Source organism: Bos grunniens, chromosome 5 (genome assembly GCF_055505025.1).
Source record: "Bos grunniens cultivar Pamir isolate PY7600 chromosome 5, Bosgru_T2T1.0, whole genome shotgun sequence".
NCBI classification, from domain to species: Eukaryota; Metazoa; Chordata; class Mammalia; order Artiodactyla; family Bovidae; genus Bos; species Bos grunniens.
This window is the reverse complement of record NC_141169.1, coordinates 38,862,255-38,882,752: the sequence shown is the minus strand read 5'-3', so window position 1 is coordinate 38,882,752 and position 20,498 is coordinate 38,862,255. Positions and strand designations below refer to the sequence as shown.

The 20,498-nt window shown below is 44.5% G+C and overlaps 1 protein-coding gene across 9 annotated transcripts in view; it reads right to left on the bottom strand.

The window, feature by feature from the left end:
- Window positions 1–20,498, bottom strand: part of PRICKLE1 (prickle planar cell polarity protein 1) — a 112,452-nt gene that overhangs the window by 7,561 nt on the left and 84,393 nt on the right. Inside the window, exons 1-5 of one of the 9 annotated variants that reach the window (XM_086399848.1) lie at window positions 14,229–14,400; window positions 3,579–3,763; window positions 1,788–1,901; window positions 865–1,002; window positions 78–281 (exon numbers count right to left, since the gene is read on the bottom strand). In XM_086399848.1, coding sequence (XP_086255974.1) covers window positions 78–281; window positions 865–1,002; window positions 1,788–1,901; window positions 3,579–3,713 — 591 coding nt within the window. In that variant the 5' untranslated portion in view covers window positions 3,714–3,763; window positions 14,229–14,400. Of the gene's footprint in view, window positions 1–77; window positions 282–864; window positions 1,003–1,787; window positions 1,902–3,578; window positions 3,764–13,368; window positions 13,508–13,727; window positions 14,209–14,228; window positions 14,401–20,498 lie in introns of those variants that run through there. The other 8 variants (XM_086399842.1, XM_086399851.1, XM_086399845.1 and 5 more) reach the window with 8 other exon arrangements.

Below are 20,498 nucleotides of genomic sequence, written 5' to 3'. Positions count from 1 at the left end.
TGGCTGAGGTGTGAACAGTGGAATATTGGCTGACTAGAAGCTTATTTTTCCCAGTGTTAAGGGATGAACTTTTTTACCTCGTCACATGCTGAGCACCGGGGTTTGAGCAGCTCAGCATGGTGCCGGCCACAGTGAATTTTTCCATCCTGATAAAAATAGATGAGGTCGACCAGCAGCTCACTGCACGTGAAGCAGACAAAGCAGGATGGGTGCCAGCACACTCCCGGGCCCGCTCGAGAGGCAAACACTGCAATCTCACCTCCGTTTATCTTCAACCCACACTAAAAACAAATGGATTTCAATTTAAAACGATGCTTCTTCAATGACTGCAGTCTCTGCCTTTTCCACTTAACACTCAATCCCAAATCTCTCAGGGAAACTCATTTCTGTTCCCTCCTTCTAGCGGTTAAACAGCTCTTCACTGCAGAACTCTCACTCTCCACTGGAGTGAACATGCCTCGGCTTTACTACCTACCGCGCTGGACTGCTCACCGAGAACACTCGCAGTGGTTTTCCAGGGGTGGCCTCCTATTGGATATATTCTTGCTCTAAGAATGCACAGTAAAGGCCCTGAACGTCTATATTATGTCCCTGTGAACACGAGGCACACCCCAGCCCCGCCCTCCATGCCAGGACCTTAGGATTTCACCCCATGTTTACTTAAGGGGCTGCCTCCCCCATACACAGCAGTGTGGCCAGTTGCAAACATGAATCCCCATTTAATATTAAGCTACGTTACTTTTCTTTCTCATAGTTTTTGGGTTTTTAGGGCTCATACCGATGCTGGCCTGGCTATCTGCTTCCTCCCACCTCTCCCCGCAGCTGATCCAAGACGTCACCACCCCTCCACCCAGAACTCGCTACCTGCTCGCACACGGCGTGCATTACTGCTCTGGACAGAAGTTTAATTGTTCCTCTTCCTAGTGCTTCTTTCTTCCGCTGAGCACTGAACACTTGAAGTTCTTTTTTCTCCTCCTCACTCAAAGTCTGGCAGTACCGCACCTTCACAGAAGGAAACAGAAGCACCCTCTGATGTACACAGCCTCCCTCACCAATTTTTTATTTCCAGAATTGAGTCTCAGGAAATAAAACAGCAAGTGTAGCTGGTCTGCCCTCATGAATCCCTAGTTTTAAAAATGACCCCATACCTTTAAAACGACAACAAATCTTGCAGCTTCTCTAGCAAAAGTGAAATGCAATCTGAAGGAATAGTCTGTCTGTCTTTTTTTTTTTTTTGGCCACACCATGCAGCACGTGGGATCTTAGTTCCTCAACCAGGGACTGAACCCACACCCCTTGCATTGGAAGCATGGAGTCTTAACCACTGGACTGCTGCAGAAGTCCTTTATTTGTTTTTTAAAAAAAAGGATGAAAAGTTTAATTTAAACTTTTATCAGCAGAGATGCTAAAAAAAAAAACCTAAGGCATTAAGCTTTCTTCAAAAGGTTTAAACTGGTTACCTGCCACCTTCATTATACATTCTACAGGCACTCAAGCCCACTGCAGGCCCAAAGCCCCATTCAGCTCTGACTGGGCGAAGGGGTGGAGAAATTGCAGGAATCTGTAGGTTCCTGATAACTGGTGGGTGGCTGCAAACACTATAAAAAACGAACTTGTGTTAAGTTTATTGCACTGACACTCTTTTCTCTCTTGAAGAATGGAGAGCTGTATTCTCCAGCCCAATTTTATCTGAAGAAAGGCAAAAGAGTCTAAAGTTTATGGGAGGCATCACAACGCTGAGGGTGGATTTTTTTTTTTCCTAATTAGCCTTCTTCCTGTTCTTTTACCTCATTATCATGTGGTGGCAACTGGTACAAAAGCTGTTTAATTCGGTGCTTCTCTCCAGGGCTGTTAACATAAGGAACCTTTTCCTCTGGTAAGCAAGCAAAATAGAGCTGGATCTGAGGGAGAGAGGGAGGAGGACGTCAACACACAGGAAGCGAACACTTCAGCTCAGTCCACCCCGAGAAGTTACCCTGCCCTTTAGGTAGGGCTCCAGCCTCTGACAGGATGTGGCTGCTGGCCGCTAATGAGAAGACCAGCTGAGCCAGGCCAGAAGACGTGCAAACCCCCAGTTAGCTAGCACCCAGCTGCTAAAGGGCTCTTCAGGAATGTAATTTGTAGTAACAATCAGGGGTATTATAAATTACACACCATAAAATATGCACATTTAATGCTACCATTCCTGAGTGATCTCCCTAGGGTCAGCCAAGAGAGTGCTGAGTGAACACTGGCAGTGACCACACAGGCTGTGTGACACTGTCCACAATCCAGCCACTACACAAACACACTGGATTTGCTCTCTGAATTTCACAGGTTGCAAAGACAAAAGCTGTTCTGTTTGTAAACTCTCCCTTATCAGGTTCTCTCAAGCTTCAGCTTTCTTTGCTTCCATGGGTGCTGTTTTCTAAATACCTGGAGTCAATTTCCCCCAAACAACTGGAGGGAAGCTATAATGAGCTGTACTTAGTTCATTTTGAAAAAACTCAATTTTTGTTTGAATTTTTTTTTTTCTTTCTGTTGTATCTAAAGGAAACCCCTTAATGAATGCTGCAAAGGATGCTGCAGTGCTGAGGAAGAATGAAAATGATTCAAGAAATGAGAAGACTAAGGAATTTGGGGCCTGTCTGCTTCAATATTTCAAGATCTCACAAACCTACCCTCCGAAGCTGCAGAAAGGGCTCTCTCTTAAAGGTCTGTCGAAACACTGCGTTCCTACCTGGAGTCCAGCTCTCCCCCATGTCCCAGTGTATCAGCCACCAGAGCTTGTAGGGCTGTAAATGCTAAACACCAGCTATGTGTGTACCAGGCACTGTGTGAGGCCCAGGATGAATCGGAAACCCCTCTTCTCAAGGGGGTGCCCACCAAACGGGAAACACAACCGTAACTCAGGAGCCCAACTGCCTCCCCTTGTTTCAAACTACCTTGGCCCCTGTGTCCGTCACCAGCAATTTTTTTAACAAGTTCATCATTATAAGGATATTGGGAAGATAAAAACAGGTACACATAATGTTCTCATCTTCCTTAAAATAACAATACAACAAAGCACAAAATTAGCTCTTTAATTTTTTTTCCGATTCACATGGTGTGGTGACAGAATCTTTCCTGTGCAAGGTTATCAAAGGTCTATTTAAGCAGTGACTCTGAAATGGTCTCACAGCTCTGTCTCCTCTCTTCCAAAGCCCAGGCACTGCAGAGAACTGCCAGAGAAACTTTCCCCTTTTCTTTCATTACCTTTTTGTTGTTACGGAAGCTTTTCAAAAGGTTAGTAAATTCCTCCCACTCTCTCCAAAGGGACACCTAAGTCAGAAATCCACATAACAAAGGCAAAGGCAGCACTCTGGGTTTCACTCATCAGGGCAAAAACAGCATCCTTCTGGACCCAAGAGTATGAAAGGGATTGGAGACTTTCATTGAGAAACTAAGTGTGACTTAAAAAAGCAAAACCATCAGAAAAAAGAGTAAGGCCCGAGGACACAGCATGTCACTGAGGCAGTGACGTCTGATCACTAAAAAACAGAACACCAAAGACCTTAAATCACACTGAAAACCAGAAAAGTGGACGATGTGGTTCCCACCTGCTCGGGTCTGAGGCCTGGGGGTACCCAGGCATACTCCTCCAGTGCGCAGCCCGAGTCATCATCCGATGTGGAGCTCCGCTGGCATCCAAAGGCAAGTTTGCTCATTTTGGGCTCCATCTCCAAAGGCATCATAACAGAGTCAACAGCTGGCTTCTCAGTCACAGGACATCAGACCGTGGCTGCTGTGAGCAATATAAGACAGTCAAAGAGATGAATCTGAAGTCATGACTCTTACCCTCCAAGAGCTTTTATTGAACACGTATGTACACACACTGGGGCCCAGAGAAAGGGACCAAATGACCAGTGTCACCGCCCTCAGGCCCCCAGATCTTAAAAACTACGGCTGCACGATGCGGAAAGAGGCCCGTTAGCAGCTCAGCCAAACTAGTTTATCTTCAGATGCCTTTAAAAGGTACTTCTCTACACACTGTTCATTAAAAAAGTTCTCAAGAAAATTGCACTGCTAACTAACTTCCCACAAATGAATCCCTGCGGAGCCCAGGAGTTGTAGGAAGAAGCTGGGTTCGAGCCTCCCGCCTTGTCCGCTCCTATGCGCTGTGAAAGGATTGCTCCAGCCACCCAAGTTGCTTCCCAGCATCTCCTGACCCATCTTCCCAGCGGAGGCATGCTGCCTGCCAGTACAGAGTGGGTCGGCTGGGCCACACTGCTTAGGTTTCAAGTTTCCAATAAAGTCTGAGAGGCACTGAACTTCGTTTACTCAGGGAGAAGAAACAGCACAGTTAAATTCTTACACAGCACATTAAATTCACAAGCCTTTATATCCATGGGCTACAGTCAGCCAGACATTCATTAATGAGTTCCTTCATAAGAAAGTCACTGAATCTGAGCACTAGGTTAAAATAAAATCCAGCGCAGTGACTATAAGCATTGAACTGTGTTAATGGCAGGCTTTCAAATGAAAAGCTCTGTAGTACCGTGGCTCAGTCGGTAAAGAATCTGCCTGCCAATGCAGGGAGACCCAGGTTCAATCCCTGGATCAGGAAGACGCCCTGGAGAAGGAAATGGCAACCCACTCCAGTATTCCTGCCTGGAAAATTCTATGAACAGAGGAACCTGGTGGGCTACAGTCCATGGAGTTGCAAAAAAGTGGGACATAACTTAGTGACTAAACTACCACACCACCACCCACCTACTGTGTGTGACATGCTCTCAACCTGCTGCTGGACACATGAGGTATAAACCCAGCTCTGAAAAGTCTCCTCAGATGAAGGCCTATAAGTGTTTAGACAGCAGTCCTGACCTACAGCCTAAGAACTTTGTTATCACCATGCATGTCCCTTCTGAGTTACTTCTGGTTCTTAAAAATCATCCCCTATTCCCAGTCACTAAGATGAAAAAAAGATAGAAGACTTTCAGGATCAGATGCAGCCTTTTATACTTCTCTCCAACAACAGCAACAAAAAAAAGAAATTTACAGGTAATTCAGTTCAGTTGCTTAGTCGTGTCCGACTCTTTGTGACCCCATGGACTGCAGCATGCCAGGCTTCCCTGTCCATCACCAACTCCCGGACCTTGCTCAAACTCATGTCCATCGAGTCAGTGATGCCATCCAACCATCTCATCCTCTGTTGACCCCTTCTCCTCCTGCCTTCAATCTTTCCCAGCATCAGGGTCTTTTCCAACGAGTCAGTTCTTTGCATCAGGTGACCAAAGTATTGGAGTTTCAGCTTCAGCATCAGTCCTTTCAATGAATATTTCTAGGAAATGACTTGCCCAAGGTCACACAGCTAAAAGCCAGAGTCTAGTCACACTGCAGCAAGTCTAATACATGGGACTTCTGAAAATTCTTCTGCTTTAAATGATCCTCTCATTTGCTTCAACAGGTAGGAAAAACACTGTCAGCCTGACAGTCATTTGTCAGTGACACTCTCAGTGCAACGCTACTTACTTACAAGTGTTAGAACATGTTACCTATTAAATCCTATGAGTACGAAAACTTACGACTTTTCTTTGATGAATCAAAGGACACTAAAATTTTAAAATTCTAACAGTTCACAAAAGGGGGGGGGGGCACCAAGCACCCAAAAGGTACAATCTTTATTAGAAAAAGGAGTAATGCCACACAGAAGACAGTATTCCAACTAATAAACTTAACTTTCCTTCACCCTGAACAAAAAGTAAAGCTGACCTCATTTCCTGCCCCACCACTGGGGGGAACTGACCTTTTACACAAGACATCATTTCACGCAGGTGCACTTCATTCATGGCTCAACTGAGGGGAGGCTTTCTAAACATCGACACATTCCTCTTACCATTCAATAAAAAAGGATGTGTTAATGAAAGTCAGAGCACTTCTTGGATCTACTCTTTCCCTTTTGTTTTGAAAAAAATAACAACTGCATATCAAAGGGAGAAGAACAGAGGTTAAGAATTTAATTCATAACTCAAAACACCCCACTAGGAGAAAGGGTGCCTTCAATGCTATTGAACCCAAATCATGAACTATGCATGTCTGTCCTTTGCCAAATATGGCTGAAAAGGGAGACTTGAAGGTACGTGCTCTGCACAGACTTACCAATAACATAAATATTAAGCAGAACCTAAAAATTAAATGTCATTGTATTTTAAAACAAGAGAAAACACCACAAATTAAGACAAATGAATTTTCCATGCTAGCACAAAGATGCAGATTGCCAAAGAGCTGAATTATTCTTATGGCTACATTCCTGATCAGCCTTTGGTGGCAACTGTACAGTAAATACTATACTAAGCAATCAGCACTCGATGCCACGGTCCCCGTGCTCCTAATCACCTGGGTGTGCCAGCCGCGTCTCCAGCCGGCAACTCCCACAGCCATACCAGCCTCACCTCAAACTGTGCTGCAAACTGTCATTCAGCACTCATGGTGAAGCGATGAGCTGAAGAGCACGAGTGAGATGGGTGCGGCTCTCAGTGTCCTTTGTTGGCACTCTGACAGCTCACTCACTCCTCTGTGCCCAGCCTGGCATAATCAGTGATGTGACAGCCGATTACCACATCAAACAACCCCACAAGGGCGTATCTGCTTAAAACTGAGGAGGAAACCGAGGCTCAGAGTGATCGGCCATGGGTCACCTGCCCAAGGGCAGCTGCCTTAGAACACGGTTCATTTGTGACCTTAAACCCCTGCAACTCCACGCTGCCTCCTGGGTGGAGCTTTTTCATTTGTGAAGTAGTCAGACTGCTGGAGCACAGACATGCCTGATGACACAACCAGATCGGGCCCATCCACCTCCCCCAGAGAGGGCATTTCAAGGAGACTTTCATATAGTCAAAAGGATCATAAAAATTCAACGGCCTCATGAACTGCTGCTTCAGTTCAGTTCAGTTCAGTCGCTCAGTCATGTCCGACTCTGTGACCCCATGAATCGCAGCACTCCAGGCCTCCCTGTCCATCACCAACTCCTGGAGTTCACTCAAACTCACGTCCATCGAGTCAGTGATACCATCCAGCCATCTTATCCTCTGTCGTCCCCTTCTCCTCCTGCCTCCAATCCCTCCCAGCATCAGAGTCTTTTCCAATGAGTCAACTCTTCACATGAGGTGGCCAAAGTACTGGAGTTTCAGCTTTAGCATCATTCCTTCTGAAGAACACCCAGGGCTGATCTCCTTTAGAATGGACTGGTTGGATCTCCTTGCAGTCCAAGGGTTGTTTCAGAGCTTTTAATTTGGAGAATGTCTTTTTCCTTTATATCAGAGGATAATTACTTAAAATGACAAAATATTACATGTACTAGTAAGGTCTAAGAGCTGTCCAAAAACAAATATTAAAAAAGTACAGCTTAGTCACGGTGACCTCCTACTTACCAGACAGTGGTAGAGATGCTGTATTGCCACAGCTACTTTTTCTCTACTTGACAGCATAACAACTTTAAGTCAGATTTTTCTTTTATAAATTACCTGTGCTTGTCAGCAGACCCAGAAAGTATACTGTTAAGTATATCACTGTCTCAGACTACATCATATGCAAGAAACTGACTGCTGAGGAGGGTTCTTGATCTCATAAATATCCCCTATGTAGACATTTACATGGCTACATGGTATTTACTTTGTAGCACAAGAGAAAAGAGGGAAGCCTGGCCATTGCTTATGCTCTGGGTGATGAGAAAGGGTCTTCCTAATGACATCTTCATGTGGCTGCATTTGCTTTTTGCCAAAATACTATTAAATATCTTTTAGGCCAAACATGAAACCATTGCTGAATTAGATCTAATAGGAAGATCCTATTCATTCTATTTCCAGGTATTGTCTCTCAAGACTGATCATGTGAAACAGATCAACAAACCAAGTCTGCAAGTAAGTTGAATAATAATTGAAATAGGACTTCCCTCGTGGTTAAGTAGTTCAGAACCCACCTCCCAATGAAGGGGATGTAGGTTCGATCGCTGGTGGGGGAACTAAGATCCCACATGCTGAGCTGCGCCAGAAGACCCAACAACTAAGACTGGACACAGCCAAGTAAATGAATAAATAAATATTTTTAAAAAATTGAATTTTGGGGTTTGATATAAAACAAAACTTTTTTTTGGCAGAACCACAGTTACACAGACAAAGCTGGCCCTGTCCTGTGTCTCATATTTATTTTGTATATTATTTACTGTTGTAAATTTTTATTTTGCTGTAATTTCAAACTTCAGAGAAGTTGTAAGAAGAGTAAGGAACAAACTTAGGCAGCCTTTTACCCAGACTCATCAATTGTTTACATTATGCTTCATCTGCTTTATCCTCCTCCTCCACACACATACACACACGCTTTTGTGGGAACCATTTGAAAATATTTTTTACATTCTCTTACTTAACCACAATTAAACATGGTATCTTAAAGTTTATTTTAAAAAAATAAAACTATGTGCAAGATACCATGTTAGATGCCAAAAATAAATTGAATAAAAAGCCAGAATAGCTCAAATCATCATATTCTGTGCTTATTCTGAGGCAGGTTTCTTGTCCTGGTCTTGAAATGCGGCAATAAATGGAATGAACTCAATCACAAGTGAACAGCAATCATGCATTAACCAATTCTACACAAGGTTTGCCCCTTAAAGAAATGAACCAGTAGTGGCCCTACCTCTCCAATGTCTTTATGATTCTGGATGTAAATAAGTCTGATAAGGCAGAGAAAAGAAGTAAAACAGTTTGAGTCTGACCATGAAGGAAATGTGCAGGGGAAGCAATATCTTAAAGCTAATAACATGTCAAAGAGGCCCGAGGCTGGGTAAGGAGAGATGAGATGCTTATTCCTAGAAAGATGAGGATTCTAAAGTGGAAGAATCCCATTTCCCCTGCTTTGTCCTTTCTTTTCCTTTTTCTTCAAGATAGTTAAATAGCTACTTCTCACCATTTAAAAAGATTCAGAGACAAACAGCTCACAGATGTATGGCTTCTCAATCATCATATACCTGTCAAAAGAACACCTGACCTGGGGGAAAGGAGCAGAGCTGAGGGAAGGCAACTTGTTGCCCTGGGCATTCAGATAGCTCCGCCCCCAAGTCCTCAGGCTATTGTGGGGCCTGGTTCTCTCAAACAGCAACTATTTTCCTTCCAAAGATGGCCTAAGGATGTGACAGTTTTTAAAGAATAAAATAAACAAACATAAAGAATTGAAGTTATCAATGAGTTGTACCAATTGGCACTGTTCCTTTCACTCTGATTACATACATCTGGAAGCTGACCAGTGACATCCAAAATGAGAACTCGTTAGTAACAAAGACTGAACACTGACAGGGGAGCTTCATCTTCTTTTTGAGTTCAGGACACTCCAGCCTCCTGAAGGGCAAACAGTATTGATAAATTATTGGCCACCATTCCTAGCTCCCTTGGAGTGAGGTCAGAATAACTAGATAAAATCTAGTTATCTACATAAAATCTCTGGCAGACAGACACTAAGACAGAGACACACACACTGCATGTGTAACGGTCTATGGAGCATGGCAGGATCTTTCCAGGTGTCTGACACAGAGCAGAAATCAGGAGCCCCTACTGGTGCTATGAGGCTGTGAGCTGGCACTTGTTCCCCAAATTCAATCATTTAAGGAGGAGTCCTTTATGAAATTTATTTTCCAGATTCACCTACTCCACTCATTTATTCATCCTTATATTTAAGGACCATTACTGAATCGTTCTGAGAAACATCAAAAAACAAGGCAACTGACATTCATTCCATTAAAAGCTGGAACTTTTTTTTAAGTACCTGCTGTGATAAGAATGTTTTCAAATTTCATTTGGAATTTCCTTGCTTTCTTTAATACTGGTGGTGTGTGTAAACTATACATGATTTAGCCTTTGGCTGATCATTTGTTTTCATTTTGAGTAGAAGATGAACAGTGTAAAGAACACTGGTTTTAGGAGTTTAAACAAAAGGAGCTCTAAGTCAGCCATCCAGCTGGGAACAGCCTGGGAACCATCCTCAACGAGGAGCTGAGGACTATCTCACAATGCAGAGCTGATGTCCAGAATTGCATGGCTCCAGACACATGACTCGGAGAAGGCAATGGCACCCCACTCCAGTACTCTTGCCTGGAAAATCCCATGGATGGAGGAGCCTGGAAGGCTGCAGTCCATGGGGTCGCTGAGGGTCGGACACGACTGAGTGACTTCACTTTCCCTTTTCACTTTCATGCATTGGAGAAGCAAATGGCAACCCACTCCAGTGTTCTTGCCTGGAGAATCCCAGGGATGGGGGAGCCTGGTGGGCTGCCGTCTATGGGGTCGCACAGAGTCGGACACGACTGAAGTGACTTAGCAGAAGCAGCAGACACATGACTTTAATTTTTTGCTTTCAATGTTCTATAAATTAGGCAATTACAGTTTGAAAAGTTTGTCCACAAGTACATAGAATAATTATGCTGTCAATTATTGTTATTATGCTGTCCATTATTATATGGACAAGGGCTTAGCGTTCCTCCTATAAGCACAGCAATCACTGTTTAAGATAAAATACAGTATGTGAAGGTGTTATTCAAACTAAAAAACTGCCTTATTATTTTGCTATGCTATTTTGGCCACTTGGAGATCATTTATTTTCTACTGAGCTATATGCTGCCTCTAGGATAGTTAAGGATTATTATTTTGATTGACCTTGACATATACATAAGTGAGCCTTTACTATTTTTCCCTAAAAATCTTAACAAGTCAACATAGCATATGAAAGTCTAGAGGCAGTAAATGGTCAATGTTTTGCTGAAAGACACATTCTTCCTAGATGACAATGGTACCACTGAATAACTGCACATCTCAAGCAGAAGACTTTGGACTAAACCCTATAGACAAGGAAAAGGACAAAAGGCAGATAAGTAGGAAGTTTCCCTTCTTGGTCTTACAATTAATATGACAGTGATGGTCAGAGAAGAGAAAAGGAACCTGGAAGGGGCCTACTAGCCCACCGTCATCAAGAGAGCCTAAAGGTAGTAGCATGCGAAGAGAAAGTAAAAGGAACCAATAAGAAAGAGGAAAACTGGGTCAAAGAGGGTTCTGAGTCCTAGGTGATTGAAAAACAATGCACCAATATGGAAATATTGTCTAGGCAAGTCAGCAGGGAGTGAGGATTTGAGAGCATTGAGATGAATGAGTTCAATCAGATTCACATCGAGGTTATAACTGTGCATCAGTGCTGGTATGGTTCCTATTATTCATCATTTTCTTGGACCAAGTCACCGAATCAAATCAAAATCATGCAAATAGAAAACAGAATAATTTTCAGTGCTGGCCATTGACTAATGAAGTCTAAGGTCATACCCTTAATTACAAATACTTTTTCTAATGAAATTCCACCTTAGTTCCTATGAGAAGACTACCCGCAGCATTGCAGGATCCTTAGGAAAAAGTTATTTCTGGTGTGGACATGCCCAGGAAAGCTAAAAGTCCTTTGATCACCAGAAACCAGAACAGATACTGATTTGTGAAGTCAGTTGGGCTAACATTCCCTAAGTGTCCCCTGCTGCTAAGTGTCATCCTGTGGGCCACAAGCTGCTTAACAACTTCTTTGTTTAACTGCTTGTTAACAAGGCCTTGGTACATAGAAGATTCGGGTCACACACACCCACTCAAGATCTGCTCTAATTCAGCCAGGCTAAATATGCAGGTGAGTTAAATTTAACTACAGACTCATTTGGTAGTAGAGAATCCTGTAACACTTCCATTGTTTACAACACACACACACACACACATCCAAGCACACTCATGCTCGTGTGCACACACACAGATATATATACCCTAGTTTTATGGTGTCCTTAGCTTAAAAAAAAAAGTCAGAAATCTACAAAAGCCATAGGTCTCAAAACTATTACAATCAAGATTTGAATTTCATAGCAAACATTACTAAACTGTAATCTCTTTTAAGTTTTCACATAAAAAGCACTCAAGCCTATTGTCTGCTAAAGAAAATAAGAAAGTCCTGGCCAACAGAGCCCAACCCAATTGTACTTATTCTGAAATGAATCACAATAACTGTAAAATAAAAACGAAGGTATCCGAAGATATTGCTTATGAAACATTCCTTGACTAAAAGGACTTCATACCAGCAATTAGTGACATCAGGCCATGAGCCCTTTGGCCTTTTCTGTATTTTCCAGGTAAACCTCCATTCAACTTGTACATTTTCCGACAGCTGAGTGGCCCGACAGGCACCACACCAGTGCCAAGAAGCTATCTATTTTTCCAAGAGGAAATGTGGCACTCTGCAGGGTTTCAAAGCAGGCTAATTTCATGCACAAATACATTCCACGACAGTAAGACAGACTGCTTAACAAAAGGAGGAAACCTGATGACAAAGCACGGTCCTTTGCCAGAGCGGCGCTTCGGGGGTCAGGTTATTTGGCTGTAAGCCGGCCTGTAAGGCAAAATCCAAAGGGCAGGCCACGGTGTGAGGCGGGCGGCGCGAGGCGCTGTCTAATGAATTCATTATTTTCCATAATGGGAGTCGCAGATATTTTCTCAAAATCGTATTCAAGTCTCCTATTGACTTTTTGAATTTCCATTTTCAACGGCGGCCCAAGGAAACGGCAGCCAGACTTGACTCCAATGTACACACAGACTCGGGTTTCACCCCGTCACCTGTTGGCTCCCGAACAACACTCCTCTTTGTGAAACTCACAGCCCTCATTTGAAACAAGTTTCCAGAGAAAACACTTCAAGAAAGTGTTTGAGAAGTCACAAGACTCGAGTTGTAAAAACAAATTCCACACATAGCCTGACTTATACTGACACAGATTAATGTGAAAACCCGAGGTTTTTAAAAAGGCCGCGGGAGAGGAGTCGAGGAGAGGATATCACCCCGTCCTTCCTTAAAACCCAGGGGGCTAATTCGAGGTGGGCCGCGGGGGACGGGCTGCGGGGCTCCGCCGGGCCCTCCGCGTCCGCCTCAGGAACGCCCGGAGCCGGAGCCCGCAAGCCCACCCTCCGCGCGGCGCCGGCTGCTCGGGCCGCCAGGGGGCGCCCGGGCCGCGGGTCCGACTCGGGCCCGGGCTCCTCCGCCTCCGCGGCCTCCCGCACTTAGACGCCCAGCTCCACATCCCGAGGCGAGGAGACGAGCCCTTCTCGGCGCCGGCGAGAGCCCCGCGAGGGCAGCTCCTCGACGCCCGGAGCCTTCGAGGCCCCCACGCCGCCCTCGGGGCAGAGTGACCTCCTCACCGGGGTCCGCACTCGTTCCACCGCTGGACGGCGGCACCGAGTGACCGCGGGTCCCCGCGTCTATCCCCAGCCTCCGACGCGAAACCCTCCGCGTAGCCTCAGCATTCAGCCCCGCCGCCCATCGCCATCGAGCCCCGGAACCCAGACGGCGGCTCCCCACCTGCGGCCGCGGGGCCGAACGCGGCCTGCAGCCCCTCCGTGGAGCCCTTGGCGCGCACTCGCCGTCCCCCGCTCTGCGACCGGCCGAGGCTGGCGGCCCGGCGCGGGTGCTCCCGCAGGAAAACAGGGCTGGATGTCCTTAGGGTCATCCGCGCCCACCTCTTTCCGGAGGAGACCCCAGCAGGGCGCGGGCCGAGGGGCAGGGCAGCGAGCGTGGGGGCCCCGTCGCCGCGCAGTGTCAGCCCCGCCCGGCCAGCGAGGGGTCGCCCCCGCCCTGCCGTGACGCGCGGTCCGCCGGCGGGTCCTGTGAGTCCCCTTTCGGTACAACGCGGTGATCCTCAGCCGCAGCTGCCGTCTAACCTGCCGTGAGGGGGCCGGCAAGAAGTCCCCCAGATTTCCAGAGATCCTTCGTCCCCGCCGGCGTCGCCGACTCTGCTCTCCCGTGTTGGAGTCGCCTCGCCCAGGCCACCGCATCCCCCACGCCTCAGCTCCGCGTCTCTCCAGGATCCGCCAACGCGGAAAGAAAAAACCCGTCTCCCCTCTGCTCTTGGGCCCGCGATCTTCAAAAGTAACCAGAGCCCGCATTAAAAAAAAAAAAAAAAAAGTAACCATTTCGCTTCCTGACGGTCCCACCCTCCTTGCCTCGCTGCGGGCCGGCCGCCGGGCTGGCGATCCCCGCCCAACTCCGCTCCCCGCTCCCGTCCGCAGTAGGAGCCTACCCGGCCAGATCCCGCTGCCCCCGCTTTCCAGGAACTGTCACTGCTGACCGTGCCCCTGGCAGGTCTCCACAGGTCCCGCGCACGAACTATTCCTCGAAAAGTTACCCACCCACTTAGCCAGCCTCGTGGCTCGAGCACCTACCTCGGTCCGCCCGCTCCATTCCCGGGAGCCCTAGTGAGTGTTAAAGCCGAGATGCAAATACCCCAGGGCGCTTATGTAAACTTCCCCCTCCCGCAGGTGCACGCGCGGGCCAGAAAACGCTGGGAGCATATGCAAGGACACCTCTTAGAGAAATCATCTCCTCTCTGCCCATAACAATGATGTCAGCAAATGGCACATTTAACCAAGTTCTCACTTGGAAGGGCTCATTAACATATGAATTCTCCTCTTAGGACCTTCCTTGCATTTCGGAGAGATTCCTACTGCTTTTAGCGCAGATTTATTTTTATCAGTAAATAACATCCAAAGAAACGGAACCAGGTCACGGGATGCACTCAATCAAGTACATGAATAAGAGTTGTTAAGTGAATATAATTATTCAAACACAAGGACTATGCTCATACTCATGGCTAACCTTGTTTCTGAGCTGTTAATATTTCTAGGTACATTAAGAGAAAGTGAAGCTTGGCATTAGTTGCCTACCGATAGGACCAAGAGAAGCAAAAACAGGACCTCAAGGCAAGCCCAGAAAGAAACTACAATCTGCAGCAGAAGACTGAGTCGCTTCAAAACTACAAATTTTAATTTCTACAATAGCCTCCTTATCACAAGGCGATATGCCAAAAGAAGGGAGAGAACAGGATGCAATATTTAAGAGCTTTATCAGTTTATAAAATGCAACTTAAAATGGTCACCAGTTCCTTGGGTATCCTACCTCTTTTTCAAGTTATATTCGGAAAAAAAAAATCCTTAAACCCTCAGGATTCTTTGGGAGTGATTTGCAACATATATGTTTCTACAGTATACAACGGAACAATAGCCCATTGTAACTGTGATTTAAAAATACACAAGCAAGTTGCTATAAATAGAGCAGTCAAGTAAATAACTCTGTGGCCAATTTCTGTTATCTCTGCTGCAAAGCAAGGCAGCTGAGAAGCTGCTTTTTTTAAGTTACTTTTTTAAAGTGGCAGAGGCCCCCCAAAAAGGTAATGGCTATGCTGGTAGACTAGCTTGGAAACACTGATTTAGGCAACAGGATCTGTTATTGAAACATACTCTATGTTGGTAAATCTAGAACACAAGTTGTGAAGATGGTTCCCAAACAGTTCTAATGTAGATCTCCTCTGCCTTCAGGTTGTATGGAGATTGGTGAGAGGGCAGAGATGGACTTCAAAGATGACCACTTTCCTCTGGGGAGCTGTGAAATGAGTCGTGAATACCTAGGTCAGATTTCCTTTTTCTTATTTCATTTCTGTTTGGACTTTGTCAGGGAAGTCATCAACTGACAGTGTGCAGTCCATTACTGACTTAAATCAAACCCAAACTATCATAATACAGGGAGTATCAGCAGGCCAATGCTATGCCAGGTGGCTCCTTTTTGAAAGCTTTTAATGGAGAGCTACACCTTAGCCAAGGCCCCAGAACCCTCCCAACTACAAGCCATAGCAACACTTACTAGTATTAAATGTCTGCCATTCTAAGTGTGCTTCTTCTCACATAGTTACTGGTAAATACTGTTTGTTACATTTTCAACAGTTACGGTCAGCTTTATTGCCTATTTTAAGTGTTTTCAGTGATGAAGTGGGTTTGGAGACAGTTAAAAACTTCCTACTAAAGTTCAATCTGAATGCAACAGACCTTAGTCCGGTCTGAAAGGCATTGTTATTGTCAAGGGTGAACTTATGCAGGATGGAGAGCAAGGCCCCCAACCAGCATCCTTTTGTTTTAGCGGGGAGGAATATTCATTGCCTGGAAATCACACTTGCCAGGAGGCTGAGAAAGGAAGCCCAGAAATTCACAGGACCTTGTTCCCTCTAGCCAACAGGTCTCTGCCCTACTCTCACTCAGAGTGGCCTTTTCCAGCTGCCCATCCCAAATATCACCCCCCCCACCCCCCTTATTTGTGCTGTCTTCACAGCACTCTTGCTTGACATCCTATTTGTTCATGTTTGCTGCCTGTCTTCTTCCCTAGCCTTTGCAGGTTCGTTACTATACTCTCAGCACTAAGATTCATGCCCCACACTTAGTAGACAAGTTCAATAAGCAGGAGGTAAATGAATGAATGGGTTGGGGACATTCTTCTCAGGCCTTCATTGCCATACCATACCTGAACAAGGAACTTTTGTTTCTAACCTAAAGCCAGACTGAATTCCAGTGTCTTAATGGAGGAGACTAAGACAGACAGAAAGAAAACCGCCAAGGGCAGAGAAATAAAGAGGGAGCATTTTGGTTGTCAAATGTCAGCTTTATTGGGTCTGGGAGAAGGAGATAAACGTACAAAATAGAAAGCACAACTGAGTTCTATTCCTTGGTTCTCCTATGATTTGTATATGGTGACCTTGAGGTCTTTTCTGCTCCTTGCTTCTATTTTTCCATTTGTAAAACAGACCTACTTTATTTAAGAGTAAGAGTTGCTCTTGGTCACAGCTATGTGGAAGGATTTGTAACTAAAAGTCAGTCATCTAGGAAGAGTCTATTTAAATGATTGAATGTCTATGTTTCTGAACAGAAAAGAGAGATCAAGGACTCTGAAATTCATCAAATGACATTTCACTCACTAAATTTAAGGGGCGGTTGGCATAGGAAATGTTCAGTAGGGTGATAGTTTTCAGGACAACAATTGGGTAGTTCTGACTGTGTAGAGATAGGTAACTAAAAGAATCACAACACCTGTAATGTTGGATGCAATTTCTAATGAAAATAGCTCAAAAAATAAATCATAGAGTCAGACAATGCTAGAGTTGACAACAATCCGTAGGATCCCACATCTTGTCCAGAAAAAAAACCGAGATCCAGAAAAACAATTATAATCATAATTCTTCAAGTCTGTTACCAAATTTGTTACCACTAAATGTTTATGTAAAGTGTTTTACCTTCTTTTTAACTCTAACATTTGTGTTGTATCTCTGATTGGGCAGTATATCCTGATGGCTAACTGAACACCTGCAAATTCTAGGGTCAGCTGAGTCCTCAACAGCCCCAGGGAAGGGCCTGAAGGCAGTATCAGCTCTTCCGAGAGTTAATAGGCTGGATGTTGTTTTATAATAGGTTGCAGTTTCTCTAGGTCTCCAATTACTTTCTTTCCGCCTTTGATTATATTTAAAGCAATGTGATTAGAGAGCACTGGTTCTTTAACATTTTCTACACCCAGTCCCTCTTTAGATTTACTACTCCAATCCTCCCAGCCAGCCATCCCCTCCCCCAACTCCTAACTCCTTTGAGAGTAAGGTAAATCCTCCCTGCAAAATATCTCGATGCACTGGGTTTGATGTTAGGAGAATTTAAAGTCTATTCTCCGTCAGTTACTAGGCTCAGGGACAAATCACTTCTCTAAGGTATTAGCCTGAGGTATTAGAACTCAGGCTTCACCATCTCAAACTAGATGCTTCCAGAGACTCCACCAGTTCTAATATTTTTTGAGTCTCTTAAAATTTGATAGCTGGTTGTGACACTAATAACAGGCAGGTGTCTTGAGTCTATAGCCCAGGCTGGGTGGAAGAATATAATAGGATCAGGTCCTTCCATTTGACTCTCGCTCAGAGTTATGACTTCTAGTAAAAACCCACCACTCACTCTCTACTGCTCTGAAACAGCCCTTTCCCAGTCCAGGAAATGTCTCTTTCCATGGACAGATAATTAAACCTGTATTCCTTAAGAACTTAAACCTTCCTTAAGTTTTTCAACTTTCTCTATTCCTATAGATCTGTGGTTTAATACAACATACTTAAGATTTCATTGCTGAAAAACCGCCAACATGTTAAGAAATAAAGAATAAATCCTCCAATCAATATTGAGACATCTAGGGGGCTTCCCTAGTGGCTAAGTGGTGAAGAATCTGCCTACCAGTGCAGGAGAACAGGTTCTGTTCCTGGTGTGGGAGGCTCCCACGTGTAGGAGGGCAACTAAGCCACGTGCCATGACTAAACCTGTGTTCAAGACCCCGGAAGCCACAACTACCGGAGCATGAGTGCCCTACAGCCCATGCATGTTCCACAATACGAGAAGCCATCGAAGCGAGAAGCCTGAGCACCGAAACTAAACAGAGGCGCTGGCCCGCCACAACTAGAGAGAAGCCGTCGCAGCAATGAAGACCCAGCACAGCTATAAACAAAGTTATTCAAACAAATACTGAGAGATCTATACACGGAAAGTTATTCAGGATAATATTGAGATGCAAATCCCAATACATAGTATGATCACATTATTATAGCTAATAATATATTGGCTAAGGTATGCATAGCAAAACTATTTAGAGGAATATAATTACTGAACCATTGATATGATTTCTAGAGAAAGGCAGATGGAAACTTTGACTTTTGAACTTACAGTTGACCCTTGAGCAAGGTGGGGTGAATCTGTGTATAACCCCCTCTCCTTGGTTCCTCTGCATCCGAAGATTCACAGACAGTGCAGCACTTAGCATTTACTACTGAAAAACTGTCAAGGGTAAGTGGACCTGTGTAGTTCAAACCTGTGTTGTTCAAGGGTCAACTGTCTATTTGTAAAATAATTGTACCTTTGTATCTTCACACTATTTACAACCTTTTTTTTTTCCAAAATGCTCATATAAAACCTTTATAAAAATGGTTTAAGAAACATTAAAGAAAATATTCTACAATATTAATATAAGGAAGAAACGCTCACAAGCATAAAATGACTTCTTGAATTGTTATTAGTTGATACAGAAAGATATATGAATACATAATTCCTCCCTGTGCTATCTTCTGCTCAGTCACAAACTTCAAGGGTGAAACCTCTGCTGCAGTCATCAGTCCCAAATTTCCATGGAGCCAGACATACTGGAACAAGAGCTGCCTGTTGTTCCAGGCTGATGCTTCATAAATTCATCCATTGATTTATTGATAGATTCTTTGGTTGAATCAAAAGATATTTAATTCAGCGCAGCTCTGTTAGACCTAAACCCTCCCCTTAAGGACTTCATAGAATATGATATTTAAATATGAAGTCCTTAAGGGGAGGGTTTAAGTCTAATTTAAATTTCATATTCTATTTATATCTTGATAAAATAGAAGGCATAGGAAAACACACAAGATGAGTAGGGAAAATTACCAATTGTTCTAATTTTCCAAAACACATAAGAAACCATGGTATGTTGTGATTATACTAAAGTTGAGGTATGGTTAAAATTCTAATATAAGAGTAAGAGGAAACGTTGATCGATCAATTCTGGTTAGAAGGTGAGAATCTAGGAAAGTGGGGTGACATCTGAGCTGGGCCTGAAAGGATTTGAAGTAGTTGATTAGGGTAATCAGTGGAGTTGGGAGTAGGAACCAAGGCCCAGTTGGGCCTGTCAAAGCTTGAGGGCTAAAAGAGTGAGCTGCCCTTAGAAAACCCACAGTGATGTGGCAGAGCACAGCCGGGAGGTAGGTCCAGACTCTAAATGGCTGTGTGTGCCAGGGCTGTTTAGCTATTCCAAGGGCTACAGGGAGTCACAGAGGCTTCAAGAAGAGCGAAATGACTGTGTCTTTGCCCTCATTAGAGGGAGGGCAGAGACAGCAGTGCAGGGAAACCAGATGGAAAGAGCCTGAAAGCCTTTCCAGGAGTCAAGGGCAGTGTGTCTGAGGGCGGAGAGACTGGGCTGTGATGGCCCAGCATGGACTTTGAGAACTGGCAGATGGGGGCCACCATTTCTTAAGTCAGCATTCCCATGGTTTCCTGGAAAGACAATCAACAAGTTAGCCCTGATATGAGAGCTCCAGCTTGAAACTGCAGATATTTTTCACTGTCCATGGAAGATAAACTCAAGGTAACCCAAAGTGTTGATATTTACGTTTCTAAGTTCAAACTTTATCTTCCTGTTGGAATCCATTCTTAAAATACAGCATTGGCATCCTCCAGTGTTAGAGCTCAGGGTCATTCATTATGGAAGGAAACAGGTACATGACTCTAAGGTTGGAAGATTATGTAGAATAACCCAGCCAAGCCTGCTGCAGAGATGAAACAAAAAGTGGAAACTTGGTGTGTTAGGTGAGCTCTGCAATCTTGCAGTTTGTATTCTGTGCAAAACATGTAAATAATAAATACTGCTTTGTCTTAAAAATTAAAATTATAGAGTATTTGCTGCTTTGCTTCATGAACTACACACTCAAAGCTATTTAGCTCACCTTTGTATTTTTCATGCTATTTAAACTCTCCACTACCTAAGACGGTTGATTCTCCACAAGGAAATATCTGGGCCAATGAGGGTGGGCCAGCTTTTAACAACTGCCATGTACAATAACGTTCTTACAG